A 22,722-nucleotide genomic window follows, 5' to 3' on the forward strand; every position below is an offset into this window, starting at 1 on the left:
AGCCAAACCGGTTCGGCAGGATTGAAGTTCTTGACCGAAGGGATAATGTAATAGAAACAGTGTCCAATGAAGAATATTTTTGCAAATGTGGAATGAATGGTCTTAATATGTAAAGGATCAGAGATAAACCCTCCGATATGGAATGACATGATGGAGACTCAAATAAGAATTGTAATCACAGGAAGAGAAAAGACAAGGGTAGAAGGAAAATAAATGGAGGGGAGAGAACATAATATGGACTTGGATCTGGAAGCACAAAGATACCTTTTATGACCAATGGAACTCAAAGGAAAACTTCAAAATCATTTGGATTCAAACTCAGTTACTTTTTCATTAAAAAAAGAACTTATATATTTATATGCATAGCACATGGACATGAACAGTAGGGTGGTGAGGACCTGGGGGGATGGAAGGGGGCTGGGTGAAGGGAGTTAAAGGGGGGGGGGGGGTAATGGGAGACATCTGTAATACTGTCAACAATAAAATAAAAGAAAAATAGTAATAATAAAAAGAAAAAAACCAAAAACATTGTCTAACATTATGCAACATATGCTTGTCTTAGACTCCTTTTACTGCTATTTCAAAAATAGTTTCTAAAATTAGCAATATTTTAGTTTAAAATATGGACACCTGTGAAATCAAGCACTAATGTTTTTATATCTTGAAATATAAAACTAGCTCTAGAATCTACATATATAAAAATCTAAGCAACTGAACGACCAGTCGACTGGTCACTATGATGTGCACTGACCACCAGGAGACAGACACTCAATGCAGGAGCTGCCCCCTAGTGGTCAGTGCGCTCCCACAGCGGGAGCGCCGTTCAGCTGACCAACGGGCTCACGGCTGGCGAGCACCACTGAGGTAGCGCGAGCCTCTCCCAATCAGGACTGATTGGGTGCGAGCCTGCAGCAGGTGCAGCGGGGCTGGGATGAGCAGGAGCAACAGGTGGCATTTGACTGCCAGTTTCAGCCTGACATCCCCTGAGGGGTCCTGATTGCAAGAGGATGCAGGCCAGGCTGAGGGACCCAACCAGTACATGAATCCATGCACCGGGCCTCTAGTGTCTTCTAAAACAACAAACCAACTGTAAATCTCTAGGGTACTATGTTACAGCTTGTTATAACTAGCCCAGGGAATCCTTGGAACTGTTATTTTTTGGAACTATTTTTTAATTGTGATGACTTTTTACTAGAAAATAATGCCAATGGAGAAGTTGGCTAGATTAGCAGTGCAAGCTTCTGAGTGTCATGAATGGTTCTGTAGCTTACTCTTCTATCTGTTCTATTTCATAACCATCCCAAAGTACTACCCCTACTGTGCTCCTCTCAAATGAACCCTGCCGTTCCGTATGGATTGACTGATGCCCTTATTTCAACCAAGTGACAGGAAATATACTGAATTGTTTTGATGTGAAAAAACAAAACAAAACACAACCCTGGGTGGCCCTGGCTTAGAGACTCTGTCAGTGGAGATGGTCCCTGCTGGCCAGGATAAGTAGATAAGAGCAGGAGGAGGACATAGCCTGAGCCAGGCTGGGAGGCCATCTGCTGTTTTCCTCTTAGATGCTAACAGAGGGTCCTGGATGCGGTGATGGGGAAGAGGCCCGGGGCTGCTTAACACCACCCATCATCCCTCAGGGGCAGTGACTTAGACCCCCCAGGTCCTGTGAGTGTGGCCACTGGAATTATCTGTCACCTATTGGTGCACTTTATTTTACTTTATTTTATTTTACTAGAGGCCTGGTGCATGGATTCGTGCCCAGTGGGGTCCCTCAGCCATTGATTTTTAGAGAGAGTGAAAGGGAGGGAGGGAGGGAAGAAGGGAGGGAGAGAGGGAGAGAGAGAAAGAAACATCAATGTGAGAGAGACACATAGGTTGGTTGCCTCCCACGGACATCCTGACCTGGGCTGGGGATTGAACCTCCAACCCAGGTGCATGCCCTTGTCCAGGAAATGAAACCCCAGCCCTGTGGTGCACGGCTGACCCTCTAAACACTGAGAAACATTAGCCACGGCACCTATTGATGTATTTTTTAAAAATATATTTGTATTGATTTCAGAAAGGAAGGGAGAGGGAAAGAGAGAAACAGCAATGATGAGAGAGAATCATTGATCATCTGCCTCCTGCACACATTCTATTGGGGATTGAGCCAGCAACACGGGCATGTGCCCTGATCAGGAATCGAACCTTGACCTCCTGGTTCCTAGGTGGATGCTCAACCACTGAGCCACGCCGGCTGGGCTCTTGGTGTATTTTAAAGTGCATTTTCAGTTTGTTTCTTTGAAAGGATGGAGCTTTATCTGGCTTTGGTGTTTTGTCTCCCACTCCTGGTTGGGAGCCCGTGGGGACAGGCAGAGTTAGGGCTGGAGCTGGATGAGACACGGAGGGCATTGGATTCCGTCTCATTGTGCCCCTGGTGGAAGGAACAGGCTCAGGGAGGGTAAGAGGTGTGGCCACACCTCCCTCCGAATGACCACACACACTGCTTCCTTGTCTTTGTATGTGGGCTTCCCCCAGAGGTATAACTGCATGTTGCTACTTAGGCCAATTTTGCTTTCATAAAATATTTTAGAGCAGTAACTCTGTCCTATAATGTCAGGTCTGACCAGTTAAAATATGCTCTATTAATTTTTAAATGATACCTATTTCTGTCCAAAAGAAGAAAAAAGCTGTGCTTCTGTGAAATCTAATTTTCAAATACCGTATTTTTCTGTGTATAAGACGCTACTTTTTTCTAAAATCATTAGACTGAAAATCGAGGGGTATCTTGTACACGGAAGTCAGCCGAAGAGGGAGCTGCGCAGGTGTGTAGCTGCCCATGTTTTGTCAAACAGGCTGCCTCCAATCATGAGCCTTATTGTTACTGACGTCAGCTGATGCTGTAATTGGAGGTGGAGGTGGAGAGTGTGCAGATGCAACAGGGACTGGAGTGTTCTGAGCCCATAAAGATGTCAAAAAATAAAACGATAAATACCTGTAAGTGATTGTCTTACTCTGCAAAATTCAAACTGAATGTCATCAGCTCTGCAAAAGAGCATGGAAATAGAGCTGCAGAGAGACAGTTTGGACCTCCTCCCACAGAGTGTATGACCAGACAGTGGAGAAAACAGGAAGAACAACTCCTTAAGATGCCAAAAAAGAAGACGGCCTTAAGAGGAAAACCAGCAAAATATTTAAAATATTGATTTCTTAATTTTGGGTAGGAAAAGTGGGGGGCGTTTTATACACAGGAAAATACGGTAATTCATTTATTCCTATTTAAAAATGAGGTAGGTTGTACCATTGTCACCCCTAAAGCTTCAAGGCTTATGGACACAGTGTGTCTTGACTCAAGCTGACCTGTTTTACATGAGAAAATGGATGCACATAGATAGTGTATGGGTATGTATAGGAATATTGTAGTAGGTGTCCCTGCCTGAGAAAAAGCCATCATATGCTGAGAAGTAATGTCAGAGCATCGATAATATTGCACATCTTTATAGTTTGTAACAGCTGTTGTGAAGTTGCAAAAATTAGCCTAGTGCAAGGGCATCTTCTTAGGAGTAGAGCTGTCTGCAGCCCGGTCATAGGCGCTGGCTCTCCATGATGACGGGGTGGGGGTGGTATAGGGGTAAAGCTCTGTGATGTCACTCAGCGGGCTCAAGTCGTGGACACATGCTGTTCTCTTCTGCTCTTCTACAGAGAGACAGACCCACGCGACAAACATGAGGAGCGCAGCCAAGCCCTGGAGTCCAGTCACCAAAGTGGGGAGCCATGGGAGTGACCGCGCGCGGCCCCTTCCCACAGCCTCCTCTGGCATGAAGAGCTCTAAGTCTTCAACCTCGCTGGCGTGTGAGTCCCAGCTCAGCAAGGTATAGCCCGATACGCACAGGGTGAGGGCTGGGCGTCCAGTGTCTGCTTGGGGGATGGGAGGGGCGGGGGGTAAAGCTAGTGGCCTCCAGGGAGGGCCCGGGAGAACCTAGAGGAGCAGAGCAAAGGCTTTGTAGCAGGGGCATTTGGGATGGAGACGGAGATCTGCCAGATGTTTCCCTGGATTACCTGGACTGTCCAGGCAGAGCTCTGCCCCAGCACCCACCAGATGGGGTCAGGATCACTAATGATCTGGTAATCCAGTGGCCAGTCTCCACCCTTGTCTTACTTGACAGTCAGCAGAGTCAACACTGTTGATTAGGCCCCGCGTCTGGGGATGTCTTCTTCTCTCAGTTGCCTCCTTCCTCGGGGGCAGGAGTCTCCCTGCCGACTCCTGCCCTGGTTTCAAATATTGGGTGGGCCCAGGGCACAGTCCTTGGGCCTCAGCTCTCTTCTAGTTACTGTGTCACCCAACACCTTTCTACCCTGCGATGAAGTCAGAGGTAGTATAACCTACCCACACACACATTTTTGAAAAATTAATGTAATATCCTAGCTATAAGAGGAAGCTAGTTTATAATTAAATGAACCATAGTGCCATCTGCATATGCCTCAGCTTGACTGTGCAGAAGGACCTGGGACGCTCCCTGGGCGCTGACATGCGATGCAGCCTGGGGCGGGCTGTGGTGTCTGCATGTCCCATGCATTCTTGTGTCCATTTCTGTGTCTCCAACCAGGACCCCTCCAACTGCCTTTGTCACCTTGCCTGTTGGCTGCCTGAAAGGCACTCCGAATGTAACATGTCCCAAACTGAATCTTGATGCCTTCCCCTCCAGGTCCCACGCCTCCCCTAGCCTGCTCCTGAATCTCCCCATTGGAGTAATAGCAACCCCGTCCTTTCGGCTGCCCAGGCAAGAGCCCAGGGCATCATTTTTGAACACTTCTCATGTCCCATAGTTCATCAGCAAGATGCCATCACTTCTACTTTAAAAATAGATGCCAACTCCATCCACTCCCATTACCTCCGCTGGGACCACCTGGTCATGCCGCTGCCTTCCCTGCACGCTTCCCAACGTCCTTTCTGCTTCATCTTTGCGCCCATCATTCATCCTCAATAGAAGCCAGTGGTCCTTTTAGCACATGGATCACGCCACTTCTCTGCTTGGAACCCTCGAGGGCTCTCTCCATTCATTCAGAGTGGTCAGTACTGCCCTGGAGACCTGCCCCATTCCCGCTTGAAGCCATGGCCCTCCCCCTGCCCTGGCTCCCTGCTGTGGCCTCCGGCTCTCTGGGGGCCTCTGGCTCTCTGGGCTCAGTGGCGGTTCCTCTGATGAGCCGGGCTCACTCCTGCCGCAGTGGGTTTGCTGCTTTCTACCCATTTCCTCCCTCTGAGCATCCTCCCCATCCTCCTCCTTTAAGTCTGTGCTCAAAGGTCTCCCTATCAGACATCCCACCACACTGTACAGTGCCATCCTCACCACCGCAGCTCCTACTGCCTCACACCCCTGCTCCGCACGTCCCACACCCCTGCTCTGCATGGCCGTTTCCGTGGCTGCATGTAGCTGTCCATCAGACCGCTGCCAGGCGTGGCAGGATGGGGGATGTCAGGCAGGGGGAGGGGCTCAGACCAGGCCAAGGGGTCCTGACTCTGCCCGTCTATCTGTGAACCTCCAGGCGGTTGGGAGCGGTCCTGTGAGGGTTCCACACTAACGTCCTTCATGACTGTGATCCTGGATTCAGCCATTATTTCCGTGACTTTTGTCTTTATGATCTTTGACCTGTAGCATACTTGGGAGACATCTTTGATTTAAATTTCAAATAAAAGCATACACTTCACCAATGACAGACCAGTGGAGCTTCTGGAAGCTCAGGAGTGTTCCCTGAGGACAAAGAAATGTTGGCCACTTCTGCCGTCGATGGGTGAGCATTTTGGAAACTTGTTCCACAGGGAAAGCCAGGGAAAAGCAGATCCTCCTGTTAGACACTTGCTGCTCCCATTTCGCGCCAGCCTCGGCCTGCGGAAGAGAGCGCCAGGGCCCAGGGAGGGAGCAGTGGAAGAGGGCGCCTCCCCTGCCCATCGCCAGGAAAGAGGACATAGACAGAACAGCTCGGAGATTGGCCCCCGTGTTGACTGTGAAGACCTGCACACATGCAGGGCGGCGGCGTGGTGCACCGAACACCTCACTCTAGCTGCTCCGTAGTGAGCAGGCACATAGGGGTGGATAGATACGTCTTTGGTCAAAACCAGGAAAACGGAAACAAATCCACCAAAGTGGAATGAAACCTCCTACTTCAAATGCTGGCCCTCTGAAGGGCCCTCAGGGGGCACACGGCCCAGGGATGGGGGAGGCCTCGCCCGCCCGTGCTAGTCAAGCCCAGTGCCAGAGGGGAAGCGCTGGGGGTGCGCTGAGGCGAGCAGGCCACCTCAGTCTGGCCGCTCAGCTTCCTTGGCTGCAAATGAGAGAACATTGACTTGAGTCAGCTCTGGCCGGAAAGAACTAGACTGAACAGACCTAAGGCTCCCATGTCACTGTGGGCAGGACAGAGGGACAGACTGGAGCTCAGAGAGGCTGGGATCGGGGACTGGAACACCCAAGACTCGCTGTTACTCCCATTTGCCTCTGCTTCTGTGTCATCTGCTGGTGTCTGGTCTTCAGAGCGTGGCGTGAGCAGGGATGCCACCATGCCCAAGCCTCTCACATTCCTTGGAAGGCCTGTCTGCTTATTTACTTACTTCTGATTTGCTTTAAAGAAAACTAAGCAAAAAAAATAGGGAAAGGTCTGCTTGGCTAGGCATGCACTGAGCCTGCCCAGGCCCCTGTGGCCAGGGGTCAGGGCCCCCGTGCCCAGAGAGCAGAGTCGTATACTTTAGGCATGCTCTTTACACGTCCCGGGCACCTGTCAGTCTTGTGCAGTCTTTCTTGGGGCGTGCTCTAACCCCGCACTGCCCAGGGCAGTACCCACAAGCCACAGGCTGCAGTTGAGCCCCTGGAACGTGGCTAGTCAAAACCCAGATGTGCTCCAAGTGCGGTCACACCAGATTCCGAAGAGTTAGTACAAAAACAAGTCAGATGCCTTACCAACATACTTTACATTGATTGATAATGTTTTGAATGTATTGGGTTAAGAAAATCTATTCTTAACATTAATTTTGTCCAGCAGTCACAGTGCTTTTATAATGTGGCTTCCAGACTCTATAAAACTATGCCTGTGGCTTGTACTATATATCTGTCGACGCTGCTGCTCTAAACATTCGTTCTCAAAGTGCTTCCCAGACCGCAGCATCGGCATCACCGGGAAAGGTAGAAATGCAAATTCCCAGGCTCCACTGAGGTCTAGGAGTCAGAAAGGAGGTGGTGGTGGCCGACTGGGGTCGGGTCCAGGCAGCAGTGTGCTTTCATGAGCCCCCCACATTCTGAGGCGTGCCAAGTCTGAGAAGTGCTTCAGCCATCACGCGGCATCTGCCTTTACAGACTGGACAGTTCTGTGTGACGATTTTAGAGTTCCGGTTTCCCCCACGACCTCTGTGGGATTGAGAAGAATTTGCAGTTCCTTTCATCTGTGAGCTATTTGCATGTTTTTCCTTTTGTAAGCTCTCCTGGCGGTGCTTGGCAGCTTCACCATCAGCCAGTTGGTGAAAGTACTTACGAAACGTACCAAAGCACATCCCTGCCCGACCGGCTGTCACAAACCAGAAATCTCACGTGGCTGCTGTCAGGGACCAGGAAACAAAGCCAACAGTGCAGCCAGGAGCCGGGCAAGATCAAGAGTCAGTAGCTGAGACGAGTAGCTTCCCAGACTTGAGGCTGCGTCCAAGAGATAGTGCCAAAGGACACTATTTTGCTTGGGAGGATGTGGAGAATTGCTGGATTCGCAGACCGACCCTTGGCTCCCTGGGCCTTTTGCGAGGAGGAAAGATGATAAAAGTACGAATCTGATTCTTCCACTTCTCTGTGTGACGTTTACTGACCTTAGTGACGTCAGAGAATCAGGTAGAGGAAAGCAGAACCAAGTGCGTATCATTTGCATTAAAATTCCCTTAACTGCAATGGTTTCTCTTTTTTTGTTTGGTGTGTTGTCTGGGGAGTCTTCAAGCCTAAATCAGAATAGATTTTGCTTTGGGGACCTAGGGAGGTACCTGGGCATGCTTCTAGGCAGAGTGAGTAACAGCTGCTTTTTCTACTGAGAAGTTGCTGACCTCATGCACTGCTGTCAGATAAGAAGTACACTGGTGGCCTGAGGGCTACTTTGAGAGGCTGCAGAGCTTGGGCGCAGCAGCCACGGTTGCTCTGAAATGGGAAACAGAAAAGCGATTCCGGGGTTCCTGGAAGGCCACCGGGTGGCTTCTGTGTCAACCCCAAGGCCATTTGGGGCCCGTTGTTAAACTAGGGTCACAAAGTGGGCCAGAAAATGTGTTTATATTCACATCTAATAAACTGTGAACATAAACACAATTTTTTTAAATTGTGAAAATCTTTAAGTTCATGCAAACCATCCTTTCAGTGTTAGCGATTTGCTTTTTATTTATTTATTTTAATATATTTTTATTGATTTCAGAGAGGAAGGGAGAGGGAGAGATAGAAACATCAATGATGAGAGAGAATCATTGATCAGCTGCCTCCTGCAGGACCCCTGGGGGTCAAGCCTATAACTCGGCATGTGCTCTGACCAGGAATCAAACGGTGACCTCCTGTTTCATAGGTCGATGCTCAACCCCTGAGCCACGCCGGCCGGGCTGAACATTCTTTTGATGAGCACAGTACTCACTTCTCTTGGGCATAGACTGAAGAGCAGGATTGCTGTCTCCTAAGGAGCAAATACTTGGCGTTAGTAGACTTTGCCAGTTTTCCCAAATGGTTGTCAGCTTGTCCCACCACCTCACTGACACCTGGTGTTAGCATTTTTTCTCTTTTAAGCTACTCTGGGGGTGTGTAGCTCCCTGAAATGTAAACAATGCAAAGTGGAAAATGTTTTTTGGTTTTTTTTAAAAATATATTTTATTGATTTTTTACAGAGAGGAAGGGAGAGAGATAGAGAGTTAGAAACATCGATGAGAGAGAGAAACATCGATCAGCTGCCTCCTGCACATCTCCTACTGGGGATGTGCCCGCAACCAAGGTACATGCCCTTGACCGGAATCGAACCTGGGACCTTTCAGTCTGCAGGCTGACGCTCTATCCACTGAGCCAAACCGGTTTCGGCGAAAATGTTTTTTTTTTTAATCATGAAAATTTTTAAACCCTAATTCTCTGTAAATGACCCCGAAGCCAGTGGATGGAGCGGGGACTTTCCACCAGTGCAGTGGGTGGGGCTACCCACTCTCTGTCTCTCCACACTGCTTTCTCCAGATGTCAGATATATTCGTAATGGCTCTGGGCATCTTCCTGTCTCTGGGATTTTAGAACAGCCATTTCCATCCTTTTTCATCTCATGGCCCATACACTAATTACTGAAATTCGGTGGCACACCAAAAAAAGACATTTTTTGCTGATCTGACAAAAAACAGATATAATTTTGATTCATTCACACTGGACGGCTGTTGTTGTGCTGGCTGTTGTCACTTTTTTATTTGACGATGTAAGGGAAAAGAGGTCAGTGCCCGTGACTAAATGGTCAGGTAGTGCATGTTTTAAAAATTCTTGCTGCAAACGGGGTGAAAATCACTGTTCTAGAACGATCCCTCTTCAGTAATGTTCTTTAAAGACTTACAGTGGTTGGGAGAAGTCCTGTGGTCTTTCTAACTAACTTGGTGTCATTTCCTGGACCAGCAGTGATAGGTCATTTAAGGCTCCCCCTCTTTTTTTTCACCAGCAGATGAAACAATTTTATCTTATAGTTGTCTTTAAAATCACAAAATGCTTTTATATATTTTCTTCGTATAAAAGTATCAATACAGCTAACTATGCTTTCTAGAATATGACTATATAGAGCCTCTCCAAGAAAAACGCACCCCATTATATGGTTTCAGTGAAGTTGCTTGGAAAAAATTCACATCTGGACTGGTTCCTAAAATATATCATTCCACACTGCGTGTTTCGGTTCAAAGGACAGATTATTGTCACAGCGCTCGGTCCCGCGCTCTCGCCCGTGTGATGCTGCGCACACAGGTGGGGGTCTCAGCTGCTGCTCCGCTGGTTCATCTGCCTGTCTGCAGGTTCATCAGCGGGTGGCCTTCCTTCCAGGCCTCCGGGTGTGAAGCCACATCATCATCGTCATCAGTCAACTCCAAGTCTCCACAGCTGCAGAGGAAGCACTCAGTGTATTAGGCCCCGCCCTGCAGGAAGTGTCTCCCTTAAAGCAGGCAGACCACGCTAACCAGTTCGCTCAGACTGCACTCCATACACTCAGACAGGGGTCTGTCCAAGGAAGTGCAAGCTGGTTGGGAACGGCCCCAGTGGACGTAGCTCTGCAGTCAGAATAGTTAGCGGATGGACAGGTTTGGAATGCTGAGGGCCCATGTCATAACCAGCAATAAGCAGCCCGACACCGTTTGGTCTTCAGCGACACCTGTGCGTTGGTGTCTGGTCTTGCTTCCCATTCTGTGGTTTCAGTGAAGTTGCAGATACAAGAGGAGACACAGGAAGACATCTGTCAAATACAAACCTGGGATCCAAACCCCCCTGGCACATGAAACCACGCACCGTCTCCACCAGCCGTAGGTCCCGCAACTGAGATACAATATGGTTGTCGACATGGAGACTGATTCCTGATGGCCAGAGGCTCCCACTGTGCTCTCCTCGGTGCAGCCCACACTGCCCCGGTTTTTAATTTCAGAACAGCTGTGGCTGAACGTCGTCCGACAGCTTCCACTGCAGATTCAATGTGATGACTCCTACCCTGAGGACGCCAGTGACATCATTGTCACACGGGCTGCGAACGCTAGAGACAGGCCAGGCCAGCGGTGCTGCATGGGGCCCCCGCTTAAACCAATTTCTTTTGACAAATGTTTGGTCTCCCTTTTCATGACAGAGAAGAGAGCAGAAAAGGAGCGAGGGGTTCTGCTTTTCTTGCTGTCATTCAGTAGCTGTTCTTCTGGCCTCCAAAACGTCCTTTCTTCCCTTGGAACCCGTTGTCTGCGGGAGACCCTGGGTGGAGTTCTTGGTGTTGAGCACGGTCGATTCCAGGTCTTGTACATCTCTTCCCTCTGCTTCCTCCAGACATGTATTTTTAAGTTAATTTTGTCCTTGAATTATTTTGTGCATTGCCACGTCCTGACTTTTTGCATCTCACGGTTCTTTTTTCATCAGCTCCCATTCTTTAAAAAATATTTTCCAGGACAACAGGGTATTTAGGAATTCACTATTTGAAGTGTGACACAATGGTATTATTCACCCCTAATCTTATCATATTCTTTGACACGGTAGGGAAGGTTATGCTCCAGCCTGTAAAAGACACACACAGGGGTGTCGAGCTTTGCATTTGTCCACTTGGCACTGCCGTGCTCCGCAAAGCGCCCTCACTGCACCGTAACCTCTGGGCCGTGGGATTGCTCACAGGCTTCTTGGTGTGTAGTACTCCTTACTGAAAACGGGTCTTTTGATCCTCTCTTCCCCTCTACCTCTCTCTTAGCTCAAGAGGGCCAGCAGCGAGGACATGCTCAACAAGCCGGGAAGTACCACCGCTTCCGCGGTAGTTCGACTGAAAAAGACTTCGACAGCCGGAACCATCTCCGAGCTCACTGAGAGCCGCCTGAGGAGCCACCCAGGTAGGAGGGACGCAGGTCAGGAACGCATGTCTGAGGGGCCCAGGCAGGAGGGACCCAGGTCAGAGGGACCCAGCAGGCCACTCATCCTGGCCCAGGACAGCACGTCAGTGACTGATGCATCCCTCCCCGCATCAGATATGTGTGGAGCACTTACTCTGGGTCAGGAACTGCTTTAGGCAACAACATCCAGCCCATGGAGTTTACATCAGGGGGGGACAGACAAGAACAGAAAGGTAATGGGGATGCCGTGGTTCCCGCTGGCCTTCCAGGTGTGCACCTGCCATCGTGCGTGTGAAGTCCAGGCAAGGTGGCATAGGTCCTGGTGTTGTCTTGGGGTGACGGGCATTGAGGAGTGAATGAATCAGCTCTGTAGGTCCCTCGCAGATGTGGTGTTCAACATCCCATGGAGAACGGGATGCTCTGCACTGAGTTGCTTAGAGGGCGGGGGCCATGGAAATGTGAACTTTCTCAGTATTACTGTCTTTTTGAGAAACAGAAAAGTATATATATCAGACAGGAAGGGAAAGGGTTAGAGCAGTGGTTCTCAACCTGTGGGTCACGACCCCTTTGGCGGTCGAACGACCCTTTCACAGGGGTCACCTAAGACCATCCTGCATATGAGATATTTACATTACGATTCATAACAGTAGCAACATTACAGTTATGAAGTAGCAACGAAAATAATTTTATGGTTGGGTCACAACATGAGGAACTGTATTTAAAGGGTTGAGAACCACTGAGTTAGAGAGATAGACACATCATTGATGAGAGGGAATTATTGATTGGCTGTCTCCTGCACGTTCCAACCTGGGGACCGAGCCTGCAACCCAGGCATGTGCCCTGACCGGGAATCGAACTGTGACCTTTTGATTCACAGGTCAACGCTCAACTACTGAGCCACGCCGGTCGGGCTAGAAAAGGTTTTTTAACCATTATATTTGAGTCCAGAACATGGGAAACTTAACACATGAAAGAATAGAGATGTGATATCAGAGGCAATGAGGAAGGTTACTTTGGTCTCTTACTTTGAAGCTACAAGTTGAACAGCTCTCATTCAATAAAGGATTCCCTGCTCATATACAAGCACACCTGAGAGACCCTCGCATTGAAACTCTGAAGGCAGGCGAGTCAGAGGGAGCCGGTGGGGTGGGAAAGGAGAGGAGCAGAAACGGGTGCCACAGACGCAGCCCCTCGCTCCCCGCAGTCTCGGGAGAGGGGAGGAATCAGGTTGCCATCTGCAGTCCGGAGGAGCAGAGAGATGCAGTGAGGTGAGCATGCCTAATGCAGTGGTTGGTATAGGCTGCAACTGAACCCAGTAACCTGGGCAGAGATGGTGTGGAGGTGCCGCCGTTGTTGTATGGTGTCTGCCACTACAAGCAGAAAAACAAAGCCACGGAGCCAGGCTGGCGCCCCTCACCCTTCCAGACTAGCCGCAGGCCCCAGAAGGAGCTGTAGCAGCGAGTGTTGAGCTACAGAGCATGTTATCTGCTGCCCTGAGAACTGGAGAGATAGAAACAGTTCCCCCTGAGCAGCAGGTGTACTCTGCAACTAATCACAATGACAGGGGCGAAGACACGAAGGTGAGGCAGCTGAGGTCTAGCAGTCACCATTACTGGGAGGAGAACAAAGCTACAAACACACCAATAGGCCTCTCCAGCTCGCCCACCCCCACCCATCTCTGCAGAGAACAGCACTGGGATTTCACAGGCCAGGAACTTGATCCCTGACCACATTGCCCCGTGGGTGTGGAACCCTGAAACTGAGGTGACCAGGCCTCAGAGGAGAAGCTCACCTCCCCAGGGAATAGAAGACATTTTCCACCATCTAGCAGAGATCTGACAAACCAAAGCAACGCAAGAGAAATTTAAAAATTTGTGCTTTAGTGTCACCTACTGGAGAACAAAAGAAAGACTTCTTATCAAGTTACTAAATAGAGAAGCTACTTGTTAAAAAAAAAAAAAACCCCAAAAAACAAAAAAGCAGAAGTTCTGGTCAAGATGGTGGTGTAGGTAAATGTGGTACTTGAATCCTCTCACAACCACATCAAAATTACAACTACAGAACAACCATCATTCAGAACAGCCTGCATTTGGCTGAATGGACGTCCTACAACTAGGGATTTAAAGACGAAGCTACATTGAGACTAGTAGGAGGGATGGAGATGCAGAACAAGCTGGTTCCACACCCACTTGTGGTCTATAAAAATTGGGAAGGATATTTCAGCTGCAGAGGTTCCTCCTGAGGAACCAGGGGTCCTAGTCCCACAGCAGGCCAGGGTTCCAGTGCCAGGAAGAGAAGTCCCCATAACTTCTGGCTGTAAAAGCCTGCAGGGATTGTGGCTGAGGGAAACAGAGGGCTTTTGGAGTTCTAGGCAGTTCATCTTACAGGACCTGCACACGGACTTACTTGGACTCACACTCTCTGAGCTCCAGTGCTGGGACAGCAGCTAGAAAGCTACCAGGGACGTACAGGGAGGAACTGAATTTTCTTACGTCAGGGCAAGAGCTCAGGCTGGCAGCTTTCTGTCACACAAAAGTGCTGGCAGAGGCCATTGTTCCTTTTCAGAGACACCCCTCATCCTGGGATTCCATGAGACCCAACCCCACCTTGCTTCCAGGTCCATCCAAACTGTTTTGAGTGGCTTTTCCATACAAATGGCCTGTCTTGGCTCATGCTTCAGACTTTTCTAAAATCTCTCAAACAAGCAGCAGCATCTGGCCTCAGTATCCCCTGTACTCTGGCTAAGTGGCCCCAGACCTGGTACTAGCAGCAGCCAGTGTTAGTTCACAACTTGGCCTCACTTGGGCACCTCCAAGCCCAACACAAGTAGCAGCCATCAGCAGATCACTTTGTAGCTCATGCCAGGTGGCCCTGAACAGAGCATAGGTGCAGCTGAACTTGGCCTATACCACTTGGGAGGCCCCGGAGCCAGCACACCTGGCGGATAGCTTCAGACCACCACCCAACCACTTCCACAAGTGACGCACTCAAGGGACAGACTCAGCAGGCACCAGCACCCCGTTGAAGTAAGTCCTGCTCTGAGGGTAGTCCCCTGCACATTTAATCCTCCACAGTGGTCTGTGGTTACAGCCAGTCCTTGCAGCCAGTCGGACTGGGGGTAAATCCCTCCCGTTGATGGTCTAATAGCAACCAAGGCTCAACTATAATAAGAGGGAATACACAGCCCACACAGGGTGGGGGTCGCATCCAGAGCACTCAGTTTAGGTGATTGGGAGAGCCTATGCCACTGGGCCCTACAGAGCACCTACTACATATGACCACTCTTCCAAGCTCAGGATACATAGCAGCTCTACCTAATACATAGAAACAAACACAGGTAGGCTGCCAAGTGAGGAGACAAAGAAACATATCCCAAATGAAAGAATAGGACAAAACTCTAGAAAAAGAACTAAGCATAATGGAGACAAGCAGTCTACTAGATACAGAGTTCAAAACACTGGTTAAAAGGATGCTCAGTGAACTTAGTGAGAACTTCAACAGCATTCAAAAGAACATGGAGACCATAAAAAAGAACCTGTCAGAAATGAAATATGCACTAACTAAAATGAAGAATAATTTACAGTGAATCAACAGTAAAATAGATGAAGCAGATAATCAAATCATTGATTTGGAATATAAGGAAGCAAAAAATACCCAATCAGAATGTGTGAGCTCCCATAAGACTGTCAGCTGATTTCTGAACAGAAACATTTCAGGCCAGAAGGGATTGGCAAGAAATATTGAAAGTAATCAAAAGCAAAGAACAGAAGAAATCTCCAGAAAAAGAACTAAATGAAATGGAAGCAAGCAAGCTACTAGATATGGAGTTCTAAACAGTGGTTATAAGGATGTTCAAGGTTCTTAATGAGAGCTTCAAGGGACTTGGTGAGAATTTCAAGGATCTTAGTGAGCATTTCAAGAACCTTAGTGACACATCAAAGACATGAAAAAGGACCAGTCAGAAATTAAGCATACACTAACTAAAAAAAGAATAATTTACAGGGATTCAACAGTAGAGTAGAGAATTCTGAGAATCAATGATTTGGAATATGAGGAAGCAAAAAACACCCAAGCAGAAGAGAAAAAAAAGAATTAAAAAAAAATGAAGATAGTATAAGAAGCCTCTGGGACAACTTCAAGTGTACCAACATTCACATTATGGGTATGCCAGAAGAAGAATAGAGAGAGCAAGATATTGAAAACCTATTTGAAGAAACAATGACAGAAATTTTCCTCTACTGGTGAAAGAAATAGACTTATAAGTCCAGGAAGTAGAGTCCCAAACAAGAGGAATCCAAAGAGTCTCACACCAAGACACATCATAATTAAAATGGCAAAGGTTAAAGACAAAGAGAGAATCTTAAAAACAGCAAGAGAAAAGCAGTGAAGAAGAAGAACAAGAAGAAGAAGAAGAAGAGGAGGTGGAAGAGGAGGAGGAGGAGGAGGTTATCTGAACAATAAAATGGCAATAAATACATATCTATCAACAACTGAATATAAAAATAAACAAGGAATCTAATGAACAAAATAAACTGATGAATAAAATAGAATCAGAGGCATAGAAACATGAAACAGACTGATGAATCTCAAAGGGAAGGGGTGCAGGAAGAGATTAATCAAAGATGCATTACCTATGGACACAGACAATAGGGTGGTGAAGGCCTGGGTTGGGACAGGGACCGAGTGGAGGGGAGCAGTGGGGGAATAAAGGGGAACATCTGTAATATTCTCAACAATAAAGTTTTTAAAAAATAAAATATAGGCCTGAAATTAAAAAGCATTTAATTTAAAAAAATAATAAGAAATAAAAGAAAGTGATGAAAAGTAAGGACCTACAACCAAGATTACTCTATCCAGAAAAGCTATCATTTAGAATTTAAGGGCAGATAAAGAGCTTCCCAGACAAGAAAAATCTAAAGAAGTTCATCACCACCAAGCTAAACTAGTATTATATGAAATGTTAAAAGGTCTTCTTTAAGAAGAAAAAATATATATGAACAATAAAAACATATCTCAACAATTGAATCTAAAAAAATAAACAGACAAGCAGAACAGAAACAGACTCATGGATACAGAAAACATTTTTATGGTTTCCAGATGAGAGAGGGGTTGGGGATATGGATGAAAAAGGTAAAGGATTAAGAAGTACAAATTGGTTGTTACAGAATAGTCATAAAGATGCAAAGTATAGCATAGGGAATATAGTCAATAATATTCTAAGAACTATGTATAGTGTCAGATGGGTGCGAGATTTATTGGAATGATCACTTAGTAAGTTATATAATGTCTAATCACTGTAGTGTACATCTGAAATGAATATAATATTGTATGTCAACTGTAATTGAAAAAAAAAAAGATTTAAATAATATATATATTTAAAGAATCAGGTTTTGTTCCCATAGATGCCTAGGCAGAAAAGGAATCCATCAAATACTGTGAGTAACCAAGATAATGAGGCAGCTCAGAAAGAAAATGCAAAATCTCCCAGGAAATAAATTTAAAGAAATGGAAATATGTTATATAAATGACAGAGAATTCAATATTGCGGTTCTGAAAAAAATCTACAAGATACAAAAAAATGCAGATAGACTGTTTAATGAAGTCAAATCAAATCAACAAACAAAAGGGTCACTTTTTCACAAGAGAATGAAACTTTTAAAAAGAACCAAATGGAAATTCTATAGAAGAAGAAATAAAGAATGAACTAGCAGGCTTAGGAAATAGAGCTGACCAGATGGAGCAAAGTAGTGATATTGAAGATGGAAATATACAAATGACACGGGTAGAAGAAGAGAGGCTTCAGGGTAAAAATAAAAAGAAAGAAAGAACTCAGTGAGAACTATCTGACTTCATCAGAAAGTGTAGTGTAAGAATAGTGGGTATACCAGAAGGCAGAGAGGAGAAGGTAACAGAGGGCCTAGTCAAATAGGTAGTTGATTGAGGGCATCCCAAACCTGTGGGCAGAGCTGGATCCTTGAGTCCAAGAAGCAAGCAGAACACCCAATTATCCAAAAAGGCCATCTCTAAGGCACATTATATGAAAACTGCCAAAAATTACTGGAGATGGAAGAAATCTCAAGGCAGCCAGGGAAAAGATGAAGAAAATTCCATTTAGAGTATCATCAGTTTTTTTCAGCTGAAACCTTACAAGCTAAGAATCAAATATTCAAACCATTGAAAGAGAGAAATTACCAACTAAAAATATCTAGCAAAGTTATCCTTTAAATCTGAAGGAGAAATAAAGACTTTTTCAGACATATAAAAGCTGAGGGCATTTACCACCACAATATCTCTGTTACGAAAACTTCCCTCACCTGGTGAAAGAAATGGACTTACAGGTCCAAGAAGCACGGAGAACCCCAAACAAAAGGAATCCAAAGAGGACCACACCAAGACACATCATAATTAAAATGCCAAGAGCAAAAGATAAAGAGAGAATCTTAAAAACAGCAAGAGAAAGAAACTCAGTTACCTACAAGGGAATACCCATACGACTGTCAGCGGATTTCTCAACAGAAACTTTGCAGGCCAGAAGGGAATGGCAAGAAATATTCAAAGTGATGAATACCAAGAACCTACAACCAAGATTACTTTATCCAGCAAAGCTATCATTCAGAATTGAAGGTCAGATAAAGAGCTTCACAGATAAGGAAAAGCTAAAGGAGTTCATCACCACCAAACCAGGATTATATGAAATGCTGAAAGGTATCCTTTAAGAAGAGGAAGAGGAAGAAAAAGGTAAAGATACAAATTATGAACAACAAATATGCATCTATCAACAAGTGAATCTAAGAATCAAGTGAATAAATAATCCGATGAACAGAATGAACTGGTGATTATAATAGAATCAGGGACATAGAAAGGGAATGGACTGACTATTCTTGGGGGGGAAAGGGGTGTGGGAGATTCGGGAAGAGACTGGACAAAAATCGTGCACCTATGGATGAGGACAGTGGGTGGGGAGTGAGGGCGGATGGTGGGGCGGGAACTGGGAGGAGGGGAGTTATGGGGGGAAAAAAGAGGAACAAATGTAATAATCTGAACAATAAAGATTTAATTTAAAAAAAAAAAAATATCTCTGTTACAAGAAATACTGAAGGGAGTGTTATACCTGAAACAAAAGACAAAAAGATACAAAACTATAAGTAAGATGACTGACAGACAGAAGCTGGATATTGCAACCCTTATTCAGAATAGATTATGATACACTAAAATATAACATAAAGAAGGTAAGTCATTTTTAAAAGAGAGGAAAATAGCTACTGAAATTTGGAAATGAACTCAGCATAAATAGGGATACTTTGTGACAACAAAAACATAAGAAAGAAGTAAAGATCTATATTTGTAAAGATAAGATGCATTCAGAAGAAAAAGGGCTACTGTATACATAAAACTTTCTTTTGCATAAACCTAATGGTAACCATACACACACACATACAAAAAACAGAACTGAGACACATACATTATAAAAAGAGGAAACGGGAAAAATCATAAAATACCACCAAACCAAAACAACAGATAGAAACACAAGGGAAAAGAACGATGGAAAGCCAGAGCTATCAGAAAACAAAAGATAAAATGGCTATAGGAAATTTCATATATCAGTAGTCACTCTAAAAGTAAATGGACTGAACTTAGCAATTAAAGGCACAGAGTAGCAGATTGGGTCACAAACAAAACCCAACCATGTGGTGCCTTCAGGAGACACATCTCAGCTACAAGGACAAATAGGAACTCAAAGTGAAAGGGTGGGAAATGGTTCTCTAAGCAAATGGCATTCAGAGAAGAGCAGGTGTAGCCATATATATATATGACAAAATAGATTTCAAGATTTTAAAAAAAGGTAACAAGAGACAAATATGGATAGTTTATGATGATAAAAGGGACAGTACATCAAAAAGACATTGCACGTCTCGATATATATGCACCCAATCAAGGAGCACCAAAATATATAAAGTAACTACTACTAGAACTAAAGGGAAAAACTGACAAAAACACAATTATAGTTGGGGACCTAAATACCCCCATTGACAGCGATGGATAGAGCATCCAAACAGAAAATCAATAAGGAAATATCAGCCTTAAGTGACACATTAGCCCAAATGGACATAACATTTACAGATCCTTTCACCCCGAGCACCAGGTTATACATTCTCCAGTGCAAAGGGGCATTCTCAAGATAGACCATATGTTGGGACACAAAACTGGTTCCAGTAAATTTAAGAAGATTGAAATCATACCAAGCATATCCTCCAACCACTATGCTTTGAAATTGGAAAGCAACTGCAAAAACAAGGTGGGGGGGGGGAGCACAAATATGTGGAGATTGAACAACATGCTACTGGGTTAAAGAGGAAATAAAAGGAGAGGTCAGAAGATACATAGAGACAAACGAGAATGACAACACTACGTCTCAAAACTTTCGTCATGCAGCAAAGTGGTAATAAGAGGGCAGTCCATATCATTACAGGCCTACCTCAAGAAGCAAGAAAAACCCCAAATAAACGACCTAACATTACACCTTAAAGAGCTCAAAGAACAAATGCAGCCCAAAGTCAGCAGAAGAAGGAAATAAAAATTGGATCAGAATTAAGTGAAATAGAGATAAAAAGGACAGTATAAAAATTAATGCAACAAAGAGCTGGTTCTTTGAAAAGATTAATAAAATTGATAAATCTATGGGAAAAGGAGAAGCCTCAAACAAAATCAGAAACGAAAGATGAGAAGTTATAATGGACACCACAGAAATACAAAGGATCATACTAGAATACTATGAAAGACTATATTCCTTCAAATTCAATAGCCGAGTAGAAGTAGACAAGTTCTTAGAAATATATAACCTTCCTAGACAAGATTCATGAAGAACTGGAAAATTTAAGTAGACTTATCAAAAGTGAGGAAATTGAAACAACTATCAAAAACCTCCCCAAAAGGAGAAGTCTAGGAGAAGATGACTTCTTTAGTGAATTCTACCAAACATTCAAAGATCTCAAACTCTTCAAAAAAATGAAGAAGAGGCAATACTTCCTAACACATTTTATGAGGCCAGCATTACACGGATACCAAAACCTGGCAAGGATAACACACAAAAAGAAAACAAAAGACTAATAGCTCTGATGAACACAGATGCAAACATCCTCAACAAAATACTAGCAATTCGAATACAACAGTACATTAAAAAAAACTACACCACAATCAAAGGGGGTTCATTCTAGGGGCACAAGATGGTTCAACATTCACAAATCAATCAATGTGATTCACTGCATCAACCAAAGAAAAGATAAAACTTGTATGATCTTATCAATAGATTCAGAAAAAGCATTTTACAAGATACAACATTCATTTGTGATTAAAACACTCTAAAATGGATATAGAAGGAAAGTACCAAAACATAAGAAAGGCCATCTATTAACAGACCCTCTGCTAATAGCATACTCAGTGGTGAAAAATAGAAGCTTTTCCTCTAAAATCAGGAACAAGACAAAGATGCCCACACTCACCACTGTTGTAACATACTACTAGCAGCCCTAGCCAGAGCAGTCAGACAAGAGAAAGAAATAAAAGGCATCCAAATTGGGAATAAAGAGGTAAAATTGTCACTTTTTGCAGATGACATGATTTTTATCTAGAAAACCCTAGAGTAGTGGTTCTCAACCTTCTGGCCCTTTAAATACAGTTCCTCATGTTGTGACCCAACCATAAAATTATTTTCGTTGCTACTTCATAACTGTCATGTTGCTACTGTTATGAATCGTAATGTAAGTATCTGATATGCAGGATGGTCTTAGGGCGACCCCTGTGAAAGGGTCGTTCGACCGCCAAAGGGGTCGCGACCCACAGGTTGAGAACCGCTCCCTAGAGACTCCATCAAAAAACTATTAGAAACAATAAATACATTCAGTAAAGTTACAGAATACAAAATCAATGTACAAAAGTCCATTTCCTTCCTATTTTAGTAAACACTGCCTTCAGAATTATTCATGTGTGTACAGACAGTCCTCAGGTTACGTCAGACTTGACGTATGTCGTTTCGTGGTTACATCGCCATCTCCCATTTATTTATAAAAAAACAAAAGCTCCATCATTTCAACATATGTACATATGTGCTTTATGCTTTTTATTCTTTATTTACCACAAGTGAAGGTCAGGAATTGTTATCCTTCTTTTATTTATTTATTTTATTGATTTTTTTTTTTTACAGAGAGGAAGGGAGAATGATAGTCAGAAACATTGATGAGAGGGAAACATCCATCAGCTGCCTCCTGCACCCACCCCGCCACTGGGGATGTGCCCGTGACCAAGGTACATGCCCTTGACCGGAATTGAACCTGGGACCCTTCAGTCTGCAGGTTGATGCTCTATCCACTACACCACGGTTAGGGCTGTTGTCTTTCTTTTAAATTTTTTTTCCTGTTTCACTTCATTACTGTGTGTCTGTGCTCCATGTGAGTGACGTCGGTGCTTATGTAGGTGGGTTCCGACTTCTGGTGAAAATCGCGGTACGTCGCGTCGTAGGAACGGATCTCTGACGTAACCCGAGGGCCTTCTGGATATGCATTTTTCAGACACCCTGTATATACAATGGCAGCGCCCATCAGCTTTCCTTGCCCTGTAGCAGGTGCCGCCTCTCCTGCGATTGTACAGCAGTGTTAGGGGGTCATTGGGCCACATTTTGTCTTTGTTCTACATGCACGAAAAGCAGAGAAACGAAGGAAATGATTTTTGCGTGTGTGTTAGAAAGGGCACCCCCTTTGCATGCTCACTGGACTTATATTCATTCTCTAGAGATTCAGCTGTAAAGGAAAATAACAAAAGAAACGAAAATGAGGAGAATGCTAGCAATATGTCATTCGTTTCCTGTTAAAAGGAAGATATAAATTATGTATAGACTCCTTGGGGACAGAATTTTCTTTATGGCTTAAGACTTTCCCTCAGTCGTATTGTTGAAGTTTTGACTTTGTGACAAGTTTTCTGTAATGGGTGCTATTGTCTGTGCTTTCAACTGTATTAATTTTGAAAAGGATCTTGTCATGAAATTATAAAACAGTATTGTGGTTTTTAACCTCACCATAGTTAAACCTACCATCAGCTTGTATTGCACCCTTTCTTGAGAATTGATCTGTCCTTAGGGGGAACCGTCAAATCTAGTACCAGAGGAATAATGG

General features: G+C 44.9%; 1 protein-coding gene across 1 annotated transcript in view; it reads left to right on the forward strand.

Moving 5' to 3' along the window:
* SPECC1 (sperm antigen with calponin homology and coiled-coil domains 1) overlaps positions 1-22,722 on the forward strand; it is a 247,101-nt gene that overhangs the window by 56,566 nt on the left and 167,813 nt on the right. The window contains exons 2-3 of the mRNA XM_081110787.1: positions 3,685-3,854; positions 11,422-11,557. Coding sequence (XP_080966913.1) covers positions 3,708-3,854; positions 11,422-11,557 — 283 coding nt within the window. The 5' untranslated portion in view covers positions 3,685-3,707. The remainder of the gene's footprint in view (positions 1-3,684; positions 3,855-11,421; positions 11,558-22,722) is intronic.

The sequence above is a fragment of the Myotis nattereri genome (genome assembly GCF_964212035.1).
Source record: "Myotis nattereri genome assembly, chromosome: 16".
Classification (NCBI taxonomy): Eukaryota; Metazoa; Chordata; class Mammalia; order Chiroptera; family Vespertilionidae; genus Myotis; species Myotis nattereri.